Below are 22,755 nucleotides of genomic sequence, written 5' to 3' on the forward strand. Positions count from 1 at the left end.
CAAAAATGACACGCATGCATTTGTTATGGAATCCTATGGGAAAACGTTTTTTTTCAAAATGTAAAAAAAAATTATAAAATTATAAATAGTGATACATTAAATATAAAAATATTTAAAGTGTGAACCAAAATATAATACAAAATATTATACAAGTGATTTTTCTTAACCAAAATGACAAACATGGCATAAAAACACATATTATTCTAATACGGGTCCTTTTCGACCCACTTATGGAAGAGTGTAGGGTCCAGTCACTCGTGCATCTAAGGGTTAAGTAAAATATTCACACAGCTGTGAAAAAAGACGCTTGATCTCTCAAAACAAACACACTTCTTCCCTCAACATGTTATGTTCAAACTACTTACAACGCAAACTTATGAACATCTCCCAACATTCTCCAAAGTTTATAATCACTTAAAACTTCTAACGATGAGCTGCTCAGCTCTAAATTGCTAAAACTGACCTTCGACAATACCAAATTCCTCTAAGCCCTCCAAACTCTCTCCCAACATGCAGCAGGCCGGCCTAGTTTTTTTCACCCCGCTGCTCCTCACTCTAAGCCGGAAAACTAGTCCAGCAGCAAGTCCTGAAAAAAGGCTTTAGTTTTCGAGATACCACTACCCGAGGTAGAACAAATGAAAACAATGATTTTTCCTATCTTTAGGGTCACCCATTAATGAAATTGATTGTTGTAAAATTTTATTTTGGGGGAAAAAATGTTTTTTTGGTTTGTCTTTAGAACTACCCAAATCCCTGAAAAAAAGCCAAATTAGACCAGGCAGAATATGGGAAAGGTGACAAAAAAGCCCATAACTTGAGAATGGCCACTCTTTTCCCCTTCAGATTTGCTGAGGTATGAACCAGGTGGCTGTCCTACATCACCAAATAGTCAGACAATTATTTAACTAAAGAAATGGTGCATTATAGTCCTGTAAACTTAGCTTTAGTTTAGACAGAAATTGTACTTTTTGGTGATAGGAACATAAGACTCAATCACTTTTCTCTCATTTATCAGAAAAACAGAAATCCCTAAAAGATATACCATTAATGAATTGTCTAGGATGCTATTGAACACTAACCACTAGTTGTATGGAAATCTGGTACAGTTATATTGCAAATGAGATTTCTTTAGACATAGGCCTACCTCTTCTCTGATACAGTCAAATTCCGAATGGGGGATAAGTGCACAATAGCTTATAAATTAAGAAAATGCTCACTCTGATGGTCATTATATTTGGAGAGGGAAATACCAGGTGGCTGAATTATATCACCAAATAGTCAGAATAAGAGTAACCCAATACAATAAAGTGTATTAGTTCTAAATTGCAAGCCTCTAAAACATAGGTGTAAATAGTACAGGTTTTATTGAAACTGGAACCTTAATTCAAAGTACAGTATACAATTCATCAAATAATTCTGTGAGAGGTCAAGTATATAGATACTAGAATATAATGTTAAATGTCAGGTTCCTCAGAGACGTCAGGGGACACATTTTGACATTTTGCACAGCAGGTGCAGGGAAGTACAGGGAAGGCCAACAGAGAGGCACTGGCACTTTCCACTCTCTCCACACTTTGCATCTTTGCAAACAAACGAGTAATGTCTCTCACTTCTGTAGGTGCTGGGTTTTTGTAAATAGCACTGGTTGAATGGCCCGATCTCTGACAATCCACCCCTTGCCAACAGGACTCCATAACAAGGCTTTGGGTTCGAGCTGTGACACCATATCGCTGTCTGAAACATTGCTCTTTACATGTTGTTGAAATGCATCCTCTGTTGGCGGCAGATTTTCCGAGGCTGCATCTGTTGTTGATGCAATTATGAACCTCAGTTCATCGAAGTTTGTGCACATCAGTCCAATTTCCTTTTTTCTATATAGCAGAAGCGCAAATTCTCTTGAAACTGGCAAAGACTCTTCCAAGCTGGCAGAGAGTCCAAAATGGGACAGATCTTTGAGCTCGCTGAGATGGGTCTTGAGTTTGGTGAATGCTGTTGTCTTTCCTATTCTGTACAAACTACTTGTTGTGCCACAGCCAGTGAGTGCATGACATGCTGGTAGACAGTTAGACATATAGTTGCCGCCCAGCTTCAGGACCATCTTCAACTAAACGGCCCCTTTGAGAAATTCCAGTCCGGTTTCCGTTCCGCCCACAGCACTGAAACAGCTCTGGTCAGGGTCACAAACGACCTGCTGATGCTGATTGTCTTTCCTATTCTGTACAAACTACTTGCTGTGCCACAGCCAGTGAGTGCACAACATGCGGGTAGACAGTTAGACATGTCTTTTCCAATTTTCTCACATGTGGTGTTGATGGGGACATATCTCTCTTTCATACCATTGCCTGCATTCATGTACACTAGAGATGAACCAAACATGTATTTGCTTGCATAATATATGAGCAGTACTTCCACACCTATGTCATCAGACCTCACAATGATGCGGGAATATGACTCTGCAAGATGTATGGCATGATCCTGATCACTGTGACAGTGATGTCAAACTGCTGACTCCTGCTGTGCAGATGCTCTTCACCTCCTCCCCTTCGTCAAATCCTGAGTGTAGTCTCTGTTGGGCAGCAGTGACAATGTAGTGGCTCACAAACATGCACAGTGCAGTCTCGTTTCCACAACTCTTTCAAACTACTACTTCTTTCAAACGCTTTCACCCTTCATTTCACTTTGACCAAAGCCTACTCAAGGAAACAAGGGGTTAATTTGCATGACCCTGTAGAGGTGCTGGAAAAGGCATGGGTGTTTTCAGGATCAAAGCGGGGCGCCAATTGGAGCCAGTTTGTCACTTCCCATTGAGCCAGACGATCGTTGGTTCGTTAGTTTGGGTTTGAGCTGCATGTGTGTAACCTCACAGTGCCTGCAGCGCTGTGGAAACACACATGACATGGAGCTCAGGAAATGTTTGAATCCACAAATCTTTCTGAAGACTTGTGAATGTGCTGATTTAGATTTATTTTAGACTTGAGTTTTAAAGTACCTGCATTCATGACATTTATTGTGGCTTTGCTTTCCAATGTGCTAGTGATTACGTTTTAAGTATAGGCCTACTGCATGTGTGTATTATGTCAGTGCTTCTGCTTTGCATGTTTCAATGAAAGTTTCTTATAATGAAGGATAATGTTGTCATATTCATTCTATATTTCTACTAACATTAATATCCCCCCCATTTCATTGCGTTGTACAATATGGCTTTATTATTATGGCAATATTACTATGCATGCTTTAAAAGATCTTAACTTTGTTATATTAATGCTAAGTAATTTTTTTTAGATCGCTTTTTAATATCTTTCCAGGGTAAAGAAATTACCCATTAACAGCACTGTTTAAGGTCAAGTGTGTAGGATACAAGATTATTCCAAGCGCTTTGAGTTGAAAATTCTAACTTTTCAGAAAAGTGACGTTGACATCACTGTAGAAATCGGAGAAGCTTGTTTTTAACTGTGACAGTTGGAAACCATCATAAAAACGAGCAGACAGCCTGAACCTGTTTATTGGACGGGCAGACCCTGAGTGCTGCTGCTGGTGAGTAGAAAAAATTAGTGCTAGCTAAGTAGTAGTAGGATAATTTTTTTAATAAAACGCTCCCCACGCCCCGCAGCCTTTTTCGGTCACAAGTAGGCGCTATGTGGACACAGGCCCTAACGCAGCTATAGCATGGCCAGACACTGACAATACATTATACACTACATTTGAGGTCTGCTATAGTCCAACATTACATAGTTATTTAACACCCACACTTTATGTTTTGGACCAGGGCCTCCATTTCCTCTCTGAGTGCGGACAGTGCATCTGACCAGCCGCAGGAGCCCATCAAGAGAAGGAGGACGCTGGGAGCAGGAGAACAACAGAGGCTAGCTACAGAGGTAAGTTGTGATCTGTCAGTGTTTGCCCTTGAATATTTTTCAGTTCTTGTGGTATAGCCAAAATAAAACCTAAACTGACACTGCACACAAGATGGCATATTGCCAGAATGGTGGAATGATGCAGCAGGCAGTCTGCAATTTATATATTGGCATTCATATTTTTGTTTACTATTTTGTAGATTCCAGGTCTATGTCAGAGCAGTCACAAAATGGATAAGGCATCCTCACATGTAACAGAAAATATGTGGTTTATTTATTGAAATGCCACTGTAAACTTTGTTTTGTTGAGGAAAGCAATACAGAGTTAAAGATCAGGAGAAACATGCCGTGAAGTACAATTAGGAGTAATGGTGTTAAAACCTTAGTAGTCATATACTTGACTTGGAAATAGGTACAGTATGTGTTCAGCATCATTTTCACAGCTTTATTGCAGTTTTAGATAATGATATATCTTTTACACAACAAGTTCTCCAACTCATACGACCGAATGGGCCGATTGTTCAAGCCCTTATTATGAACAAATGTGTCGTTTGTTCAAGCACTTAATAGGACCTATAATAACGTTTTAAAGTTTTCGACCTCTAGTGCTCCCGTTGAATGCAAATGTTACAGATGGTAGTTTATTCACAAATAATCCTCTCTGTAAAATCCTAAATTGGAGGATAGTTTGGCCATTAAAATGCTTTTTGATTAGATTTCTAGCAAGAAGTGTGTATTGTACTTTTAGAATCCACGTCCAGTCGATATGTAGGATCTATAGTTTGATAGATATTACGAAGATGATTTGAGGGATGCGCGGCAGCCTCCATGTAAAGTTACGGGTTGAAAACAGTATTTCCGGTCTCGACCTTTTCATAATAAAACCAATGATCAAATGATTTAACAGCGATATCTAGTAATCATCTACTAAAAAACATCAGTTTATCCTTGTTAATTTTATGACATTTATTGGTTTAAATTGTGTATAATGCTTTTGTGTTTTTCCAATATAGGTTTTTGTCTTTCGATTCTGAGAGACACCTTTTTTTTTCAGAGGTTTTAATTGTTTTAGCCGCAATGCATGTCGGGATATCGAGTTTATGCGATATGAAATCAAAATAATTTTTTTTTATAAATAAAATAATACTTTATTCCGAGTTTTCTTGCTTTTCTCTTTGGAAGTCATCACTTAACGGCATTGTAATACACGGTTCGGCTGCATTACATATTACATATCTGCCGTAGATATGTATTTATAGAGCCCTGATCAGAAGACCTTTTGACAAACTGTAACGGCCCGTCCACACACAGGCATGAAAATAATCTTGAAAAATCTTGATGCTGGGCATGTCTGAAGCTTGGCGATCTCACGCGCCCAAAGCGCCCAACAACCAATCAGGAATCTCCCGCCCGCCCCCGGCATACAAAGCAAAAAAAAGCTTGCTTCTTCTCCACTATTGCCAAAATGGATGCCGGTTTTGTAGCAAGGGTAGCAAGAGTAGCGTTGGTATATGCAATGTCTCGCAGGAGGCCACGTATTGTGCGTCGCTGTTGGGTACATCCTATACTCAGAAAACGTCTGCAACGGGGGGAATACCACTGTTACGATGTGAGGTGCAGGTGAAAGAACGATACGTGGAGAGAGGGTTTTCCTGCAAAAAATAAACAGGCGTTTTATTCTTAGCCTTCCACATTATTCCCCAGAAACACAAACTGCATGTCTGGTGCTGCATTCACCAGCAAGGAACAAACACAAAATGCCCCCTTCCCCTCTCTTCCCAATCACATTTATAGGTGACTGCCCGCCTTCCCACTCCAACCTGGCCAATCAGGTCATGGTTATGAAAGCGGAGTGAATGGTTAAATACAAAAAACACTGTTGTCTACATTTAATAAAACCCTAAAGGCTTAAGTAAATTCATTATTGCATCAACATACATATTATACCTTCAAAAACAACAAGGTCTGCTTAAAACTAGGGATGCACCGAATATTCGGCCACCGAAAATTATCGGCCGAAAATGGTTAAAAAGGCACTTTCGGCTTTCGGCCGAAAGGGTTTTAACACCGAAAAAATATCACCGAATGTCAGAGAACAGGGTTACGTTGATCATACTCCGCATATTTGTCCGGGTGTTTTGATTTCAAGTGGTGGAGTAATCCCGAAGTGGTGAAAGTCTTTGCAGTTCCAGCCCCTCGAGAAATGTCAGCTGAACACGTTTTACAAATCGCAATCCGCGCCTCTCTCTCTGATATTTTTAAATATCTCCAAGCGGCAGACATGTTGGCTGTGAGCCAGCCGCGAGCATGGTCGCGCGCCGTGCTTGTCGCCGCGTTTTGATTACGTCATCACAACAACACGTTAGGTTACCAAGTTTATAGGTGCATTTGTTGTTGTTGAAGGCCTGGCTGTTACAGTCTTTATTTACACTATTTTGTAGTAGGCCTACTGGCCTAGATGTTTATGCAGTTTTAAAGCACCATGGCTTTGTTCTGAATGCACTTTGTTGTAGTTATCCTACAGAGAAAAGAAAATGCACTTGACTTTGAATTAATGTACTGTATGCATTCAAAAGTGCTGAATAAATGTTTTATGGACCCATAATAGTGATTATTATTTAAGTTAAGTTTTGCCATAATCATGTCTTTTTCCATAATCAGCTAGCTGAACAACATTGGTAAAAAATGTATACATTATATATATATATTTCTATTAATCATTTTCGGCCTTTCGGCATTCGGTTTTCGGCCAACTGTTTCCTATTTTCGGTATCGGTTTCGGCCAAGAATTTCCCATTCGGTGCACCCCTACTTAAAACGGATAGTTTTTAACCTAATTGACACTCATAAAATCACACATTTCCTGACCAATCGCGTCCAAGACTCCGCCTACTCATACGGCACATATAAGGAGTACTTTGGAGGCGTGCTCCCCCTTTGAGCACTGGGACAAGATGGCCTCCAGGTCTGAACAAAGGAAATGGTGATTACTTGGTGCTTGTTAGTGATGGCAAAATGAAGCTTTGAATCAAGCGTCGAACCACTTGGACAATTGTGTCGGAAATAGGTTCCTTTCTCGAAGCTTCAGTTACAGCGACCTCTCCTGGCGAAGTGCAAGGCTGCAGTGGGTTTAACGTATCTTTGCCTTGAAAAATATTCGATGCACGCAGCACACACACACTAAGACTGAATATCATGTTCTATTTGCAATTAAAGATTGATAATTGTGTGTATTGGGTTATTGAGAAGAGACTAGAGAGTGCTAGACATTTGTTTGGGTGGAGAGGGCCTTTTATCAGTCATTAAAGTATTAAAGTTGAAAAGCAATGATTACAAGTTTAACTCTTCTAGGCTTTGAACCAGCTGCGCGGAGGACAACGCTGCATCCTGGCCGCCGGCTCTATCCACTGGACTATACAGGACTGTCTCAGAAAATTAGAATATTGTGATAAAGTTCTTTATTTTCTGTAATGCAATTAAAAAAACAAAAATGTCATACATTCTGGATTCATTACAAATCAACTGAAATATTGCAAGCCTTTTATTATTTTAATATTGCTGATTATGGCATACAGCTTAAGAAAACTCAAAAATCCTATCTCAAAAAATTAGAATAGTTCCTCAGACCAAGTAAAAAAAAAAGATTTATAACAGCAAAACACAATCAAACATTTGAAAATGTCCATTAATGCACTCAGTACTTGGTTGGGAATCCTTTTGCACGGATTACTGCATCAATGCGGCGTGGCATGGAGGCAATCAGCCTGTGGCATTGCTGAGGTGTTATGGATGCCCAGGATGCTTCAATAGCGGCCTTTAGCTCATTAGCATTGTTGGGTCTGGTGTCTTTCAGCTTCTTCTTCACAATACCCCACATATTCTCTATGGGGTTCAGGTCAGGGGAATTTGCAGGCCAATCGAGGACAGTAATGCCATGGTGAGTACACCAGTTACTGGTGGTTTTGGCACTGTGGGCAGGTGCCAGATCATGCTGGAAAATGAATTCCTCATCTCCATAGAGCTTTTCAGCAGACGGAAGCATGTAGTGCTCTAAAATCTCTTGGTACACAGCTGCATTTACTCTGGGCTTGATGAAACACAGTGGACCAACACCAGCAGCTGACATGGCTCCCCAAACCATCGCTGACTGTGGGAACTTCACACTGGATTTCAAGCAACTTGGATTTTGCTCCTCTCCAGCCTTTCTCCAGACTCTGGCGCCTTGACTTCCAAATGAAATACAAAACTTGCTTTCGTCTGAAAAGAGGACTTTGGACCACTGTGCAACTGTCCAGTGCTTCTTTTCCTTAGCCCAAGTCAGACGCCTCTTCCGTTGTCTTGAGTTCAGAAGTGGCTTGACCATGGGAATACGGCTATTGTAGCCCATTTCCCGGACACGTCTGTGAACAGTGACTTTTGATACCTGGACTCCAGCTTCAGTCCACTGTCTTTGAAGCTCCCCCAAATTCTGGAAGCGACTCTTCTTCACAATGCTGTTAAGGCTGCGGTCATCTCTCTTGGTTGTGCAGCGTTTCCTGCCACATTTCCCCCTTCCAACAGACTTTTTGTGGATGTGCTTTGAAACTGCACTCTGTGAACAGCTTGCTCTTTGAGAAATTTCTTTTTGTATCTTACCCTCCTGATGGAGGGTGTCAATGACGGTCCTCTGGGCAGCAGTCAGATCAGCAGTCTTCCCCATACCTGTGATTTAATTTACTGAACCAAGCTGAGTGTTTTTCAAGGCTCAGGAAACCCTTGCAGGTGTTTCGAGTTAATTAGACGATTCAAGTGATTCGTTGAACACCCTACTAGTATACTTTTTCATGATATTCTAATATTTAGAGATAGGATATTTGAGTTTTCTTAAGCTGTATGCCATAATCAGCAATATTAAAATAATAAAAGGCTTGCAATATTTCAGTTGATTTGTAATGAATCCAGAATGTATGACATTTTTGTTTTTTTAATTGCATTACAGAAAATAAAGAACTTTATCACAATATTCTAATTTTCTGAGACAGTCCTGTATATTCCTAATTGAAGTGTTTTTATATTACTGATTTTCTTTTTGTTCACAACTTCTCCACATTTCGAAGTGTTTCACGAGCCAGAACGACCTATTTTTCTTCCTGGCTTGCTCTATAATGATCCAATTCAAATGCAATGCCAACAACAACAATTCAACAGCAACAACGCAAATTACGACAACAACCCACACATTGCTTCGAGCGGTTATAAAGTGTGGAAGCGCTCAAATTTGAAACTGTTTCAACCTGTCACATGTCAGAATCGAGACGAGGCAGTGCATTGAATCACCTGATTGGACGGCGAACCAGTGAGTTGATTCATTCAGGAAATGAAGCAGTTGCTGGTTCGGACGTCACATGTCACGTGATTTGAAGCAGTTGCTGCTTCGGACGTCACATGTCACGTGATTTGAAGCAAGCTTCGAAGCACTGCTTCTATGGAATAGGAAGTCCAGGGTTGAAGCTCCGTTCGAAGCTTCAGTGTCAAACTGCCATCACTAGTGCTTGTGTATTTTACAGACTGACAAATTAATTTAGATGCATTTTATTAGTTTGTCTATGTAAACTGTTTTTATAACTTTAACTGAAATAAAGACAACTCTGAAAAAACATGTACTACCTTTCTTAACAAACAAATAGTTAAGACCAACATGTTAGTGAGGGAGTGTGTGCGCTTCCTCACAACCACGTTCTTGTCCAAGAGCTCCGCCTGTATGATGTACTGTTTCAGCAGTAGGCTACTTCAGGATGAGCAAAGACATGTTCTACGAGTTGCTCGGAAAAGTGGTTCCACTGATTGCAAAGGCGGACACCCATATGCGTTTGTCAATCGGACCCGCCGAGCGACTTGCCATTTGCCTACGGTACGTTTTGTGTATTTCTACTTCTTTAATATGACTCTGTATATAAAGAGAGAGAATGCATGCCATGGATGAATGATGATGAAGTCTGATTTAGTTCAGATGAATGACATTAATTAAGATAGCTAGGTAAACACAGTATTGCTCCCCTGTGTACATGGCGTGTGTCTGGGGTATGTGTGTGTGTGTCTGTGTTCTGTCTGTGGTCTGTCTGTGTGTGTGTGGTCTCTGTGTGTGTGTGTCTTGGGTATGTGTGTGTGTGTCTGTGGTCTGTGTGTTTGTGTGGTCTGTGTGTGTGTGGGGTCTGTGGTCTGTGTGTGTCTGGGGTGTGTGGTCTGTGTGTGTCTGGGGTGTGTGTGTGTCTGTGGTGTGTGTCTGTGGGGGGGGGGATCTGTGTCTGCGTGGCGTCTGACATATCTTTTTTTTTAAATCATGTATATTACTTTTTTCTCAGGTACCTGGCAACCGGTGACTCGTACAGGACCATAGCATTCAGCTATCGGGTCGGGCATGCAAAAGTGGCTGTCATCGTGAAGGAGGTTGCGGGTGCCATCTGGACCGCCCTGGTTGAGGAGACCATGCCGGTGTTCCGGATTAACTTGTTTCCCGATCAACTTGTTTCCCGATCAACTCGTTTCAGTGGGGTGCGTGGCTTTCGACTGAAATACACATTTCGATAGCTTTCTTCTGTCGTTTACATACATCTTTTGGTATATTTGGCTTCTTAGGAACACGTTGATGCACATCCAGTACCAATGTGTGAGGTTGTGATTACGATGGCGATATCCGGACGCGAACAGCGAGGACTACAACAAGACAAACGATTTGCTCGAATAAATCATTTAAACCGGCTATTGTTCATTTCAAACCTTTATTTAGACAGATTGGTCCCTTGAGATCATCGATCTCATTTACAAGGGAGACCTGCATCATTTAGTTCCACATGAAACATAAAAACAACAAACAAACAAACAACAGAGGATATCATATTTACATATTCAACATTTACAAATACCCAGAGTGTCAGAAAGCATTTCATTTAGACGTGCCTTAAATACATTCAGAGAAATAAAAATGCTCAATTTCAATTTTGCCTGTAGACTGTTCCAAGCAAGTGGAGCTGCGCACATGAAAGCTGTCTTCCCTAAGACAGTCCTTACTCTTGGCACATCTAACAAGACTATATCCTGCGATCGCAGACAATAGCTGCTTGCAACTTTCTGCTTTATCAATGAACAGATATAATACGGGAGTTTGCCCAACATAGCTTTATAGATAAAAGTGTACCAGTGACTGAGCCTCCGTACAGTGAGTGATGGTAAACCTGCCTTGGTATACAGTGTACAGTGATGAGTAAGTGCTTTACAATTTGTGACAAATCTCAGAGCACTATGATACGCAGCATCTAGTTTGCTCAGGTAGTTGGCAGGTGCATTCATATACATCAGATCACCATAGTCCAGCACAGGTAAAAAAGTCACAGTGACTAGCCTTTTCCTGGCCTCAAGCGAGAAACAGGACTTATTCCAATTATATTGTTGCCAGACTTATTACGGAATATCGTTGTTAATGTCCAAGTCCATCTGTGTATACCTTCAGACAGCCTCCAAGTGAAGCACACGGTGTTTACTCACAGTTTGAAAGCAGCGTGGAGAAGTCTTCATCTGTGTTAAACTGTGATCCTCCGAGGGAACTGGGACCCGCCCACGTTAAAATGTGACCCGCCCAAGTTAAATTGTGTTACGATTTCTGTGGCTATCTACCAGCGATCATGTTTAATATGAAAGACTACCCACACATGTATCCCTTATAAAAACGGTATTGTGCAGCACTCATCCAGATAACATGTGACTGTTACCTCGTTTTGCAAAGATAGCAGCAGAAATGTCATTGGGGATATTTAGACTTTAAAATGCTGCTTGGTCATGAGAGTTGGTGTCGGCAAACAATATTACGAATCCTCTATTCAAACATAATATGCAATGTGCATCGACATGAAAATAACAAAAAAGTTCATGCTGGACTCAAACCCGCGTCCCAACATTAAAAATAAATCATGCCCTGCGCGTTATGAGTGCGCCACGAATCATCACATTCTAACAAATCACCACAGCTCATTTTGTTCCATTAACATCGTCAACAAGTTCTAGAAAAATGCAACCCAACCATCATTTATAATGTGAGCGAATGTATGTACACTTTAAGCCATATAATAAACATATTATAGTTGGCATTTGCTTAGAAATAGTATACTGACTGAGGTCTGTATCAAGCCTCATTAAGACCCACAGAGATCAGATATCCTAGTTTATCAGCCAACATTATGTTGTGATAAGTGTTAATTTTACATACAAATGTGTTCTAGTGCAAACATTAACTTCCAATATGCAAATCAGGCCATGTGTTTCGTGATATTTGCCATGCAACCTTATGCTGTACAATATAATATTTTGCCTCTATCTATCTCTATGATAATATATTGGGGATATATAAATATCCCCAATGACATTTCTGCTGCTATCTTTGCAAAACGAGGTAACAGTCACATGTTATCTGGATGAGTGCTGCACAATACCGTTTTTATAAGGGATACATGTGTGGGTAGTCTTTCATATTAAACATGATCGCTGGTAGATAGCCACAGAAATCGTAACACAATTTAACCTGGGCGGGTCACATTTTAACGTGGGCGGGTCCCAGTTCCCTCGGAGGATCACAGTCTACCACAGATGAAGACTTCTCCACGCTGCTTTCAAACTGTGAGTAAACACTGTGTGCTTCAATTGGAGGCTGTCTGAAGGTATACACAGATGGACTTGGACATTAACAACGATATTCCGTAATAAGTCTGGCAACAATAGCCGGTTTAAATGATTTATTCGAGCAACTCGTTTGTCTTCTTGTAGTCCTCGCTGTTCGCGTCCGGATATCGCCATCGTAATCACAACCTCACACATTGGTACTGGATGTACATCAACGTGTTCCTAAGAAGCCAAATATACCAAAAGATGTATGTAAACGACAGAAGAAAGCGATCGAAATGTGTATTTCAGTCGAAAGCCACGCACCCCACTGAAACGAGTTGATCGGGAAACAAGTTGATCGGGAAACAAGTAAATCCGGAACACCGGTACCACAGACCGAGGACTGGAGAGCCATCGCTGCTCGGTTCCAGGAGCGCTGGAACTTTCCGAATTGCGTTGGTGCCATTGATGGGAAGCACGTGGTGATCCAGGCTCCGGCAAATTCTGGGTCCCTCTACTTCAACTACAAGTCCACCAACTCCTTGGTACTACTGGCTTTCGTGGATGCCCAGTACCTCTTCAGGGTAGTGGATGTCGGAGGTTTTGGAAGGAGCAGCGACGGTGGGAGCCTGCGGAATTCCGCTTTTGGAGAGAGCCTCCGAGATGGCAGTCTGCAGCTATCACCTGACACCGTCATCCCGGGAGCAGAGCGGCTGGGCCTTCTTCCCCATGTGTTCGTTGGGGATGAGGCTTTTCCGCTGCTGGACAACCTGCTGCGTTCATTCGCTGGACGTCAGCTCACGCTTGAAAGGAGGATGTTAAACTACCGCCTCAGCCGGGCCAGGTTGGTTGTTGAATGTGCGTTTGGCATCCTCTCATCACAGTGGAGAATGTTCAGGCGTGTCATCACCACCAGCCCGGTGGTAACAGAGTTGTGTGTGAAGGCCACCTGTGTGTTGCACAACTTCCTCCGCAGGAAGACAATAGGAAGGCCATCTCGCACACCTGTCGTCGCAGAGTCCAGTGATGAAGCTCCAGCTACTCCAAACCTGCGTGATGCACAAACGCAGTCTCACAAAAAAACGTGTAATAACTACGTTGGTCCACAACGTAGGACGTAGTATTTCTACAAAAACGCCTCTGAAATTGTAAGATCCCTAAGTTTTTTTTCACCATTCATTCCAATGGCTGGCGTCTATGTCACGTGATCTTCACATTTCTCCCTGCAGAAAAAAAAAACATGGCCGAACTTTGTTTTATTCTCGGGGTAAAATGCCTATTTTAAAGTTAGTTTGGCCATTAAAATGCGTTTTGATGTCATTTGATGCGAGAAATATGAGTTGTTATTTCAGATTATGTCTGCAGTGGATGTACATGATCTTTAGTTTGCTAGTTATTACGAAGAATACTTCAGGAAATTGTGTCTATACAACGTTTTCATTGTTACCAAGGTGGTTGCTAGGGACGCTGCTATCGATATTATTTCTGTTGTGTAACTGTTTAATGGTGTTATCTTTATTGCTACCCCCTTCCCCGTCAATGTATGGTGTTGGTCCACAGCGCAAACGTATTAGTTTAACAAAATCCGCATCTAAAATGGTGGCATAGATACGTTATTTTCCCCTGTGCAATTCCAGTCTCACATCGTCATCCACTGATAAACAAATACCGGAAACAGAAAGAAAACACTTTATTCCGAGTGTGCTTGCTTTTCTCTTTGGAGGTCATCACATAACGGCATTGTAATACACGGTTCGGCTGCATTAAATGTTACATATCTGCTGTAATTCTCTATTTATAGAGCCTTGATGAGAAGACTTCTAGACAAACATGAGGAACTGCCGCCAACACTGAAAACGTGACGTGGATCATAAATATATCAGCAATTAAACAGCATCTTACATTTATTTTCACACAATACATCTCCTTGCAGTATAAACACTAATTCGGCTGACTTTTATATTTGATCCAATTGGTAGATAGGCTGTATTTACACCATAAACGTGCACTCCTGATATAAAGGGACACCTAGTGGTTAAAGCATGTTATTGAATTTCATTATTTAAATTTTTAGATATTAATAGGATCCCTATAAAGTATATTCATTACTCGTTATTCTCTACTAATAGTTAATTAAAGACTGTATATAATGACTATTTTGGACATCCCTTTCAAGATTTCAAGATTTTATAAGGTTTATTGACATACACAAACGGTGTAGTTATGCAATGAATGTCAAACTTTGTGTATACCTCCAGCAATGTTAACTATGTTGAAGCACTTATTTTAACTGATATTATATATATGTATTATACTCTTAGATAAGATGTATGTAGATAGTATAAGAAATGTGCAGAATATGACAGTTTAATGGTGGAGGTACACACAAATATTGATAGATGTCTTGTGATGCACTGTTGAGGAACCTGCGACCCAAGTTGTTCATCTCCGGCCTTGTCAGGTATTGAACAATCAATAAATAAAGAACACAGAATTATTAAATATAAAACACAGAATTTGTGTGATTATACTAAATTAATGATTTACAAATAAACACCACTGCATATTTACAACTGTTACACATGCTGATGTAACGCAAATGTTTCCAACTTGGGATCAATAAAGTATATATTATCTTAAGATGATTGATGGCTACTGCCATATTTGCAAAATGTGCCTCTGAACCTTGACAAGTGCATGTTTCAGGCTTATCAATTAACAACAGGAGGGGTCATATAAGACCAGCTGTTAAATAAAGCTCTTCTGACCTTAGCTGTCATATGGGTATATATTAATGCTGCTCATTATGGGCACAAGCAATTTTCACCCATTTATTAATTATATGTTTTAAATTTGAGTGTTTCCTATCCCCTAAACCTCCAGGGATGTACACAGTTTAATACTGGTAACTTCTTATTATGGCAAATACAAAAACGTCTTTTAAAACTACAACTCCCAGTAGAGACGTGCCATAGATAGAGAACATGTTGCGAAACACAATAGCCAGCCTGTGTAGTTCTGGGGACGGGGTGGACCCGTTCAAATCCAGTTTTGGACAGTCTGCCGTGGTTCCATCCCATTTCAATTGCTGTTCGACGCTCGGCGTAACCCTCGGAGCACACTCTCCAATCACAGAGCTTGAGGACTATCACGGGGTTTGCCAAGCGAAGCGGAGAGAATACTTACTTCCGGGTGTAATATTCTGTAAAGCAAATGAGCTGCTCCGACTCTCGGTCCTGACGGACTCCAACTTGTGTTTATTAATCAAACAAATAAATAAACACAAGGATAATTATGTGTTATTGTTGAGTAAATGGAGAATTGCACAGGGGAAAATAACGTATCTATTGTGGTGATTGACATTATTCACCCACGGATCTATGGGTTAGGGTATTGTTCTGCACGGACATTTTAGTGAGCCGGACTTCCTGTCTCCGCCGGTCTTCGCTTGTGTTTTGAGATGCAAAATAAAAGTCTAGCTTGTACCTTTGATACCCCGCCTCCGACTCCCATCTCTCGGCACCACACTATGCCACCATTTTAGATGCGGATTTTGTTAAACTAATACGTTTGCGCTGTGGACTAACACTATGCATTGACGGTGAAGAGGGTAGCAATAAAGATAACACCATTTTACACAACATAACAGAAATAATATCGATAGCAGCGTCCCTAGCAACCACCTTGGTAACAATGAAAACGTTGTATAGACACAATTTCCTGAAGTATTCTTCGTAATAACTAGCAAACTAAAGATCATGTACATCCACTGCACACATAATCTGAAATAACAACTCATATTTCTCGCATCAAATGACATCAAAACGCATTTTAATGGCCAAACTAACTTTAAAATAGGCATTTTACACCGAGAATAAAACGAAGTTCGGCCATGTTTTTTTTTTCTGCAGGGAGAAATGTGAAGATCACGTGACATAGACGCCAGCCATTGGAATGAATGGTGAAAAAAAACGTAGGGATCTTACAATTTCAGAGGCGTTTTTGTAGAAATACTACGTCCTACGTTGTGGACCATCGTAGTTATTACACGTTTTTTTGTGAGACTAGGTTGGATGCACCTAGGATGGGCTCAAACAACGCCACACGCCGATCCATTCAACTGCGGGAGACCTTCTGCTCCTATTTGAATGAGGAGGGTGTAGTGTCATGGCAGCATAAAGTGGTGTAGGGACACCATGGCTCCTCGAAACCAAAAGCTCTTTTAAGAGCTACCCATTTTCTTTGAAGAGCAAATATTCCAAATGAGCCATTTTAAAATCAAACATTCCTAATAAACATGTTTCTTGAATTGATATTATTATATTATGATATGAATAACAACCTTTTTCTTTCAGCCCTGTTTTTACTGATAAACCACTCATAATTTCAATACGTTTTCACATGAACAATTACAGAAGAAAGCACATTATATATCGACATACATGAAGCTTCTGGTATTTTGCAACTGACAAACCACATGAACAAGTGAAGACACAGTATAGCCATAACATACTTTAAATAATGTTTTATTATGTAATGTTGTGAGTGAAGTGTGTGATGAGTGATGAGTGTTAAAACATGTAATGTGGATCAGTATGTGTGAAAAACTAAAAAGTATTATTAATTACAAATTTTCCTCCTCCTGGTCCGCCTCAAAAATGAGTTTATGAATACCGAAGCGGACTCTTGCCCTCTTTGCCCTTGACATCAGCCTCATGGTGGGCAAGAGGCTCCTGAAAACGAGCAAGTCCTCGTCCTCCTCCACCACTGGTGGGGTTGGTTGTGCGATGGCAGACAGCAAACTCCTTTCATATGAGGACATCTCCCTTCCCCGTTTATTTTCCCCCCGGACCCGAACATTCGCCTCCTCCTGTCCTCTCTCTGCTGGCTGGCTGCTGGCGGACTGGCTGGCTAGCTGACTGGCTAGCTGACTGGCTAGCTGACTGGCGGGCTGGCGGGCTGGCGGGCTGGCGGGCGGGCTGGCTGGCTGACTGTCTAACTGGCTCTCTTCCTCTGCCACCAGGGTGGATGGAGGCAGGTTTTGCCGGGGGACATTGGACGTCTCACATTGGACGTCTCACGGTCAGTGATGAATGGGGTTAAAAAAAACATCACTGCCGTGAAACGCCAGGGCTTGTATCTCCCTGCAGACCCTGCCCCGCTTCTTTTGGCCTCCTTCTCCATACTTTTTTCCTTGCGGAACCTTTCCCTGAGCGTTTTCCACCTCCTTTGCACACTTCCTCTCATAAAATGAAATGAAATAGTAAAGTTCATTTCTTGAATTTACAAAATTATTCCTCCATTAATGAAAACCAAATCCCTTTATCACTGTCAATTGCATACAAGGTTTTACATGTCACACTTTATATAATGAACATTTATGAGATTAATGTCTATGGTGCTATTTTATGCTACATTCCATGCTGGCTAAATATACTGTCTATGCTTGCTAGCTGTCCATGTATTAGTTATACTATATGTTATATTTTGTGCTTAATATGTATATTATGCTTATACTTATTATATTATATATATTATTATATTATTATATATTAATATATATATTATATATATTATATGTTATGCTACATTACTAGCTGTCCATTCAATGTTAAAACGAAGTAAACTGGATATAAACTCCCCAAACAGGTGAAAACCTACCAGTTTCACCAACTGCCTCTGCCACCTCCCTCCATGCCTGATTCCTCCGGTTTAGGTCCCGGTAGGTGAACAGAGAGCAGTCGTAAAGGACCGGGACATTTCCTACAGTGATGATTAATTTATCCTCCATTTTATGACATATGGAAAAGACCGCAGCGGTATCTGCATACAATACACGCAGTTTGATTGGCTAGTGCTTGCACTGGCGGGATTTGCATAAACGGGATTTGATTGGCTGATGCCAGCTTCGCAAGCATTGGGAGCATCAAAAGTTGAACATTGCTCAACTTTTGATGCTCACGATGCTTGCAAAGCCATGCTCCGCTCCCCACAATGCAGTTCGGCGAAGATTAAAAATCTTCTACGTCACCCCTTTCAAGTGAATGGGCGAAGCTTTGAAAGATTTGTTCATGCCTGTGTGTGGACGGGCCGTAAGAAATGCCGCCAAAACTGAATATGTGACGTGGATCATAAATATATTACATTGTTTTTACGTTTTTGTAAATAGTCCTGTTAGAAATTAAAATCAATGTTTTATGGCATCATTTTATTTGAACATACCGTCAGCTTAAAAGCTGTTTTATTCTGAGAAACCGGCAGTTCTCGCACGATCTTAATGCCAAGCTTTTGTTCTGTAAATCCTTCATCTCCGGTTAGCATTTAGCATTTAGCTAATATCACCATTCTAGAGATGTGAATGTAAATATGAATGTACACGGAGTGTTGCACACCAAAATCTTCGGATTTGAACACTTTCGACGTCGAGATATTATTATTCCTTAATATTAAATTACAGTTTATTTTAAAAAGTTTTGTTTACAGACGTATGTAGATATGACGACTTCCAGGGCTACCATAAATGATAACTGCCGTAAAGTATTTCCAGTATTATTAGAGTAACGATTACAGCCGTTAAAATTCAATAAATGAAAAGTCATGAAAGAGAATATGAGGAGAAAAGGCGTGTTTAGTTATGTATTGAATGTACAATGTCTGAATCCTCTGTTATGTGCAATAACGGACATTGAAGACCAGAGGCGGGAACTCCCCCTACGTCACCACAGCCGCCATTGAAGAGGAGGAGAAAAATTTGATATATAGTCAGGTGACGGAGCTTTGTGGAGCTTTTTCTCCTCAGCCGCGACTGCGAGAGGAAGCTGCAGCTTCTCTCTCTCTCTCTGAACCATCTTCTGCTTGTAACATTACCGCGCCATTTGAATTAAAGTACCCATTTGAACCTTATGCCAGAGATTCCATTGGTCTCATTTATCCTATGCTTCTCTCCTGGACACGAGAATAACGAACAAAGCTAATAGTCCTCAGTCTCAAATACTTAAATTGTTTATGAAGGCATTACGATTTAAGACTGGTAAATTAACACTGAAAACTCCTGTTTTTTTTGCATTAAGTAAAAAATTGAAGTTGATTGCATGTGGCACAGCCCTACATAGAAAAAAATCCACCAGCCGCCACTGACTACAACACAATGTTGTGGTTGACACAGCATATACTTCCTCAATACCAAGGCCGGATTAGTACCTCCAGGGGCCCCTGGCCACTGAGCGCTCATGCCCCCCACCAACCCACGTACCAACAAGTAACACCACGCTTCCCAATCCTACCAACATGACCAATATTTAGAATTTTCAGTCAATCTGGCATGTCAAATCGCACACTTATTTGTCAAAAGCAGGGACGCAGCCACATAGTTCAACCAAAGTAGGTCTATCCTTTTGTCCTTTTAGTCAAAAATCACAAGACAAAGATAAAATGGATATGATCCCAAGACAGTGTATGGCTCAAGAAGACCTAGGTAATATCACTCAAAACCTCATAGCAGAGCCCCACTTAATGCCAACATATGACTGGCTGGCTGTACAAGTACACAAGGAGTTCTATTAGTCACAAACATTGAGAGTTACAAAAGTAAAATATGTAGTGAAATTGTGTGGTTGCTCAACTAAGTGATCAGTATATGTGATGGAAGATATGGTGTGTGTGTGTGTGTGTGTGTGTGTGTGTGTGTGTGTGTGTGTGTGTGTGTGTGTATATATATGTGAGAGGGATAGAGAGTGAGTGTGAGTGTGTGTGTGAGAGAGAGAGAATGAGTGTGTGTGAGAGACAGTGGATCTTACCTTTTAGAAGTGTTTCTTCCTTGCCTTTCTCTTTGAAAATTCTGTCATTAGCTCATCAAAATCCAGATCCCTCACAAGATCAGACTCGATGGCCATCAAAGAAAGGGCTCATTTTTGATGCATTTAAGCTGTGAAAAGGACCTCTCACCCTCGCAGTTGGTTAAAGGCAGTGTGAGAAAAATCCTGAGCATTGGGGAATGTTGTCTGTAGTCCATGTTTAAGCACCACCTGCAGTCTGTTAGCAGGAGTTTTATCTGGCTCTGTGCTGACAAAAGCCCAAAACTGGATGAGCTCATCTCCTAATGACTTATCCAAGTCAGTAGGATATGACGAGGAGAGAATATTAGCCCTTCTGCGGAGATCAGTGTCATCACAGCACATGTCAAATAGGACTCCAAAGTGATCATTTATGTCTTTGTATGCATCCAGGCGTTTGCTAAGTCCTGAGAGCAACCTGTCAATAATTACATTGAATGTCTCAACCTGGACATTTGTACTGCCAGTCAGTGCCACCTCGTGCTCCACTGTCTCATCATCAAATACTCGTCTTTTCCCAAAACTGTGAGTCTCGTGCTGGTATGTCTGTGTCAGACCGGTGACGGCCCGGGCAGATGCCTCAAAGTCAAAAAATGTCTCTCGTAGTGATGCAACATAAGTGCGCAGTGATTCCAAAAGTCGCAGTCGTCATTAGGTCAATGTCTTTATTTTGCAAGCCAGTGCTCGTAAGCTTGAATTGGTGCAGTACAGTGTCCCAAAATATCGTCAGCAGAGCAGTCTCTAGTTTCCCAAGTTTGCCACACAGCATAGAGGCCTCTCGCCCTGTGTCCTGACGCTCTTCGCCATCAGCCGCCAACATTTATAAAGCCCCTCTTACTGCAGTGTAATTCTCACAAAGAGCTCTTGTGGAGTCTCCTCTGCAGCTCCATCTTGTACAGGAGAGAGATTTTAACGTCAGCGTGACGTTTTCAGTGAACACTTTATTCCATCGGTGGGTAGAAGCAGAGCAAAAAGCATAAAGTGCTTGAAGTATATACAAAATTGCTTGCTTCATGACAACTATTTTCATCACAGTTGACACCAACCAAATTCAAGGAGTGTGCACGGAATGTAATGTATGAGTGGGTTGCTTTTCTTGAGATGAGCTTGCAGCCCATTATGTTTTCCTGACATGTTGGATGCGTTGTCATAAGCCTGGCCACGGCAGTTTGAGAGATCCAGCACCATATCAATGACCATCTTCATCACACAGTCAGCCAGACTTGACCCAGTGTGACTGTGAATGGGTTCAAATCCAATAAATCTCTCTAAAAAAATTACTTTTCCTTTCCCACTCACAAATTGGAAAACAAAAGTTAATCGGTCGACGTGAGACATGTAAGGTGTAGAATCTACGATGACAGAGAAATACCTTGATCGCTTTAGTTTTGTTGCTATTGCTTCCTTTGTTCTGTCACCCATCAAACCAATAAACTCCTCACAGATGGTTGATTATAATAATAATAATAATAATGCATTTTATTTATATAGCGCTTTTCACAACTCAAAGACGCTTTACAATATGAGGGAGGGTAGACAAACAAGGACAGGCAAACAAGTAAGTATAGTCAAATAAAAAAAATAAAAAGGCAGTCAAGAGGAAGTTGATTGAGAGGGGGGGGGGCTTATGGGTAGACAGAGTTAAAAAGATGTGTTTTGAGGCGGGACTGAAAGACTGTGAGGGACTCAGAGCCACGGAGATCTTGGGGGAGGGAATTCCAGAGCCTAGGAGCTGCAACTGAGAAGGCTCTGTCCCCAAAGCTGCAGAGTGTGGATGTGGGAATGGATAGGAGTCCGGCTGCGGTGGATCTGAGGGACCGTGGGGGTTGATAAGGAGTGAGAAGGTTTGTGAGATAAGGGGGGGCCAAATGGTGGAGTGCTTCGTAGGTGAAGACCAGAATTTTGTAGTTGATGCAATGGGAGACAGGAAGCCAGTGGAGGTCTTTGAGGACTGGGGTGATGTGATGCCATGATTTGGTATGCGCAAGGAGACGTGCAGCTGCATTTTGAACCCGTTGGAGTCTGTTGAGGGATGTAGAGCTGATGCCGTAAAGAAGTGAGTTGCAGTAGTCAAGGCGGGAGGAAATTAAGGCATGGATTAGTCGTTCGGCTGCGGGGCGGGTGAGAGAGGGTAGGATTTGTGCAATATTGCGGAGGTGGAAAAATGAGATTTTGACTGTTTGGCGGATGTGAGGTGCAAGGGAGAGGGTGGGGTCAAAGATTACGCCAAGGTTGCGTGCCTGATTGGAAGGGGAAACAATGGTGCCATCGATGGTGAGTGTTATGTTAGTGACCTTGCTGAGGGTAGATTTGGAGCCAATTAGGAGGAGTTCTGTTTTGTTGCTGTTCAGTTTGAGGAGGTTATGTTGCATCCAAGTTTTAATAGCTGTCAGACAGGAATCGATGTGGGTAAGGGGTGGGTTATGGAGGGATTTGGT

General features: G+C 41.4%; 1 protein-coding gene across 1 annotated transcript in view; it reads right to left on the reverse strand.

The window, feature by feature from the left end:
* The window catches only part of frem1b (Fras1 related extracellular matrix 1b), a 273,903-nt gene extending 263,628 nt beyond the window's left edge, over positions 1 to 10,275 (reverse strand). Inside the window, exon 1 of the mRNA XM_079670558.1 lies at positions 10,200 to 10,275. Coding sequence (XP_079526684.1) covers positions 10,200 to 10,233 — 34 coding nt within the window. The 5' untranslated portion in view covers positions 10,234 to 10,275. The remainder of the gene's footprint in view (positions 1 to 10,199) is intronic.
* Between the last annotated feature and the right edge of the window lie 12,480 nt (positions 10,276 to 22,755).

This window comes from Notothenia rossii (genome assembly GCF_949606895.1).
Source record: "Notothenia rossii genome assembly, chromosome: 1".
Lineage (NCBI taxonomy): Eukaryota > Metazoa > Chordata > Actinopteri > Perciformes > Nototheniidae > Notothenia > Notothenia rossii.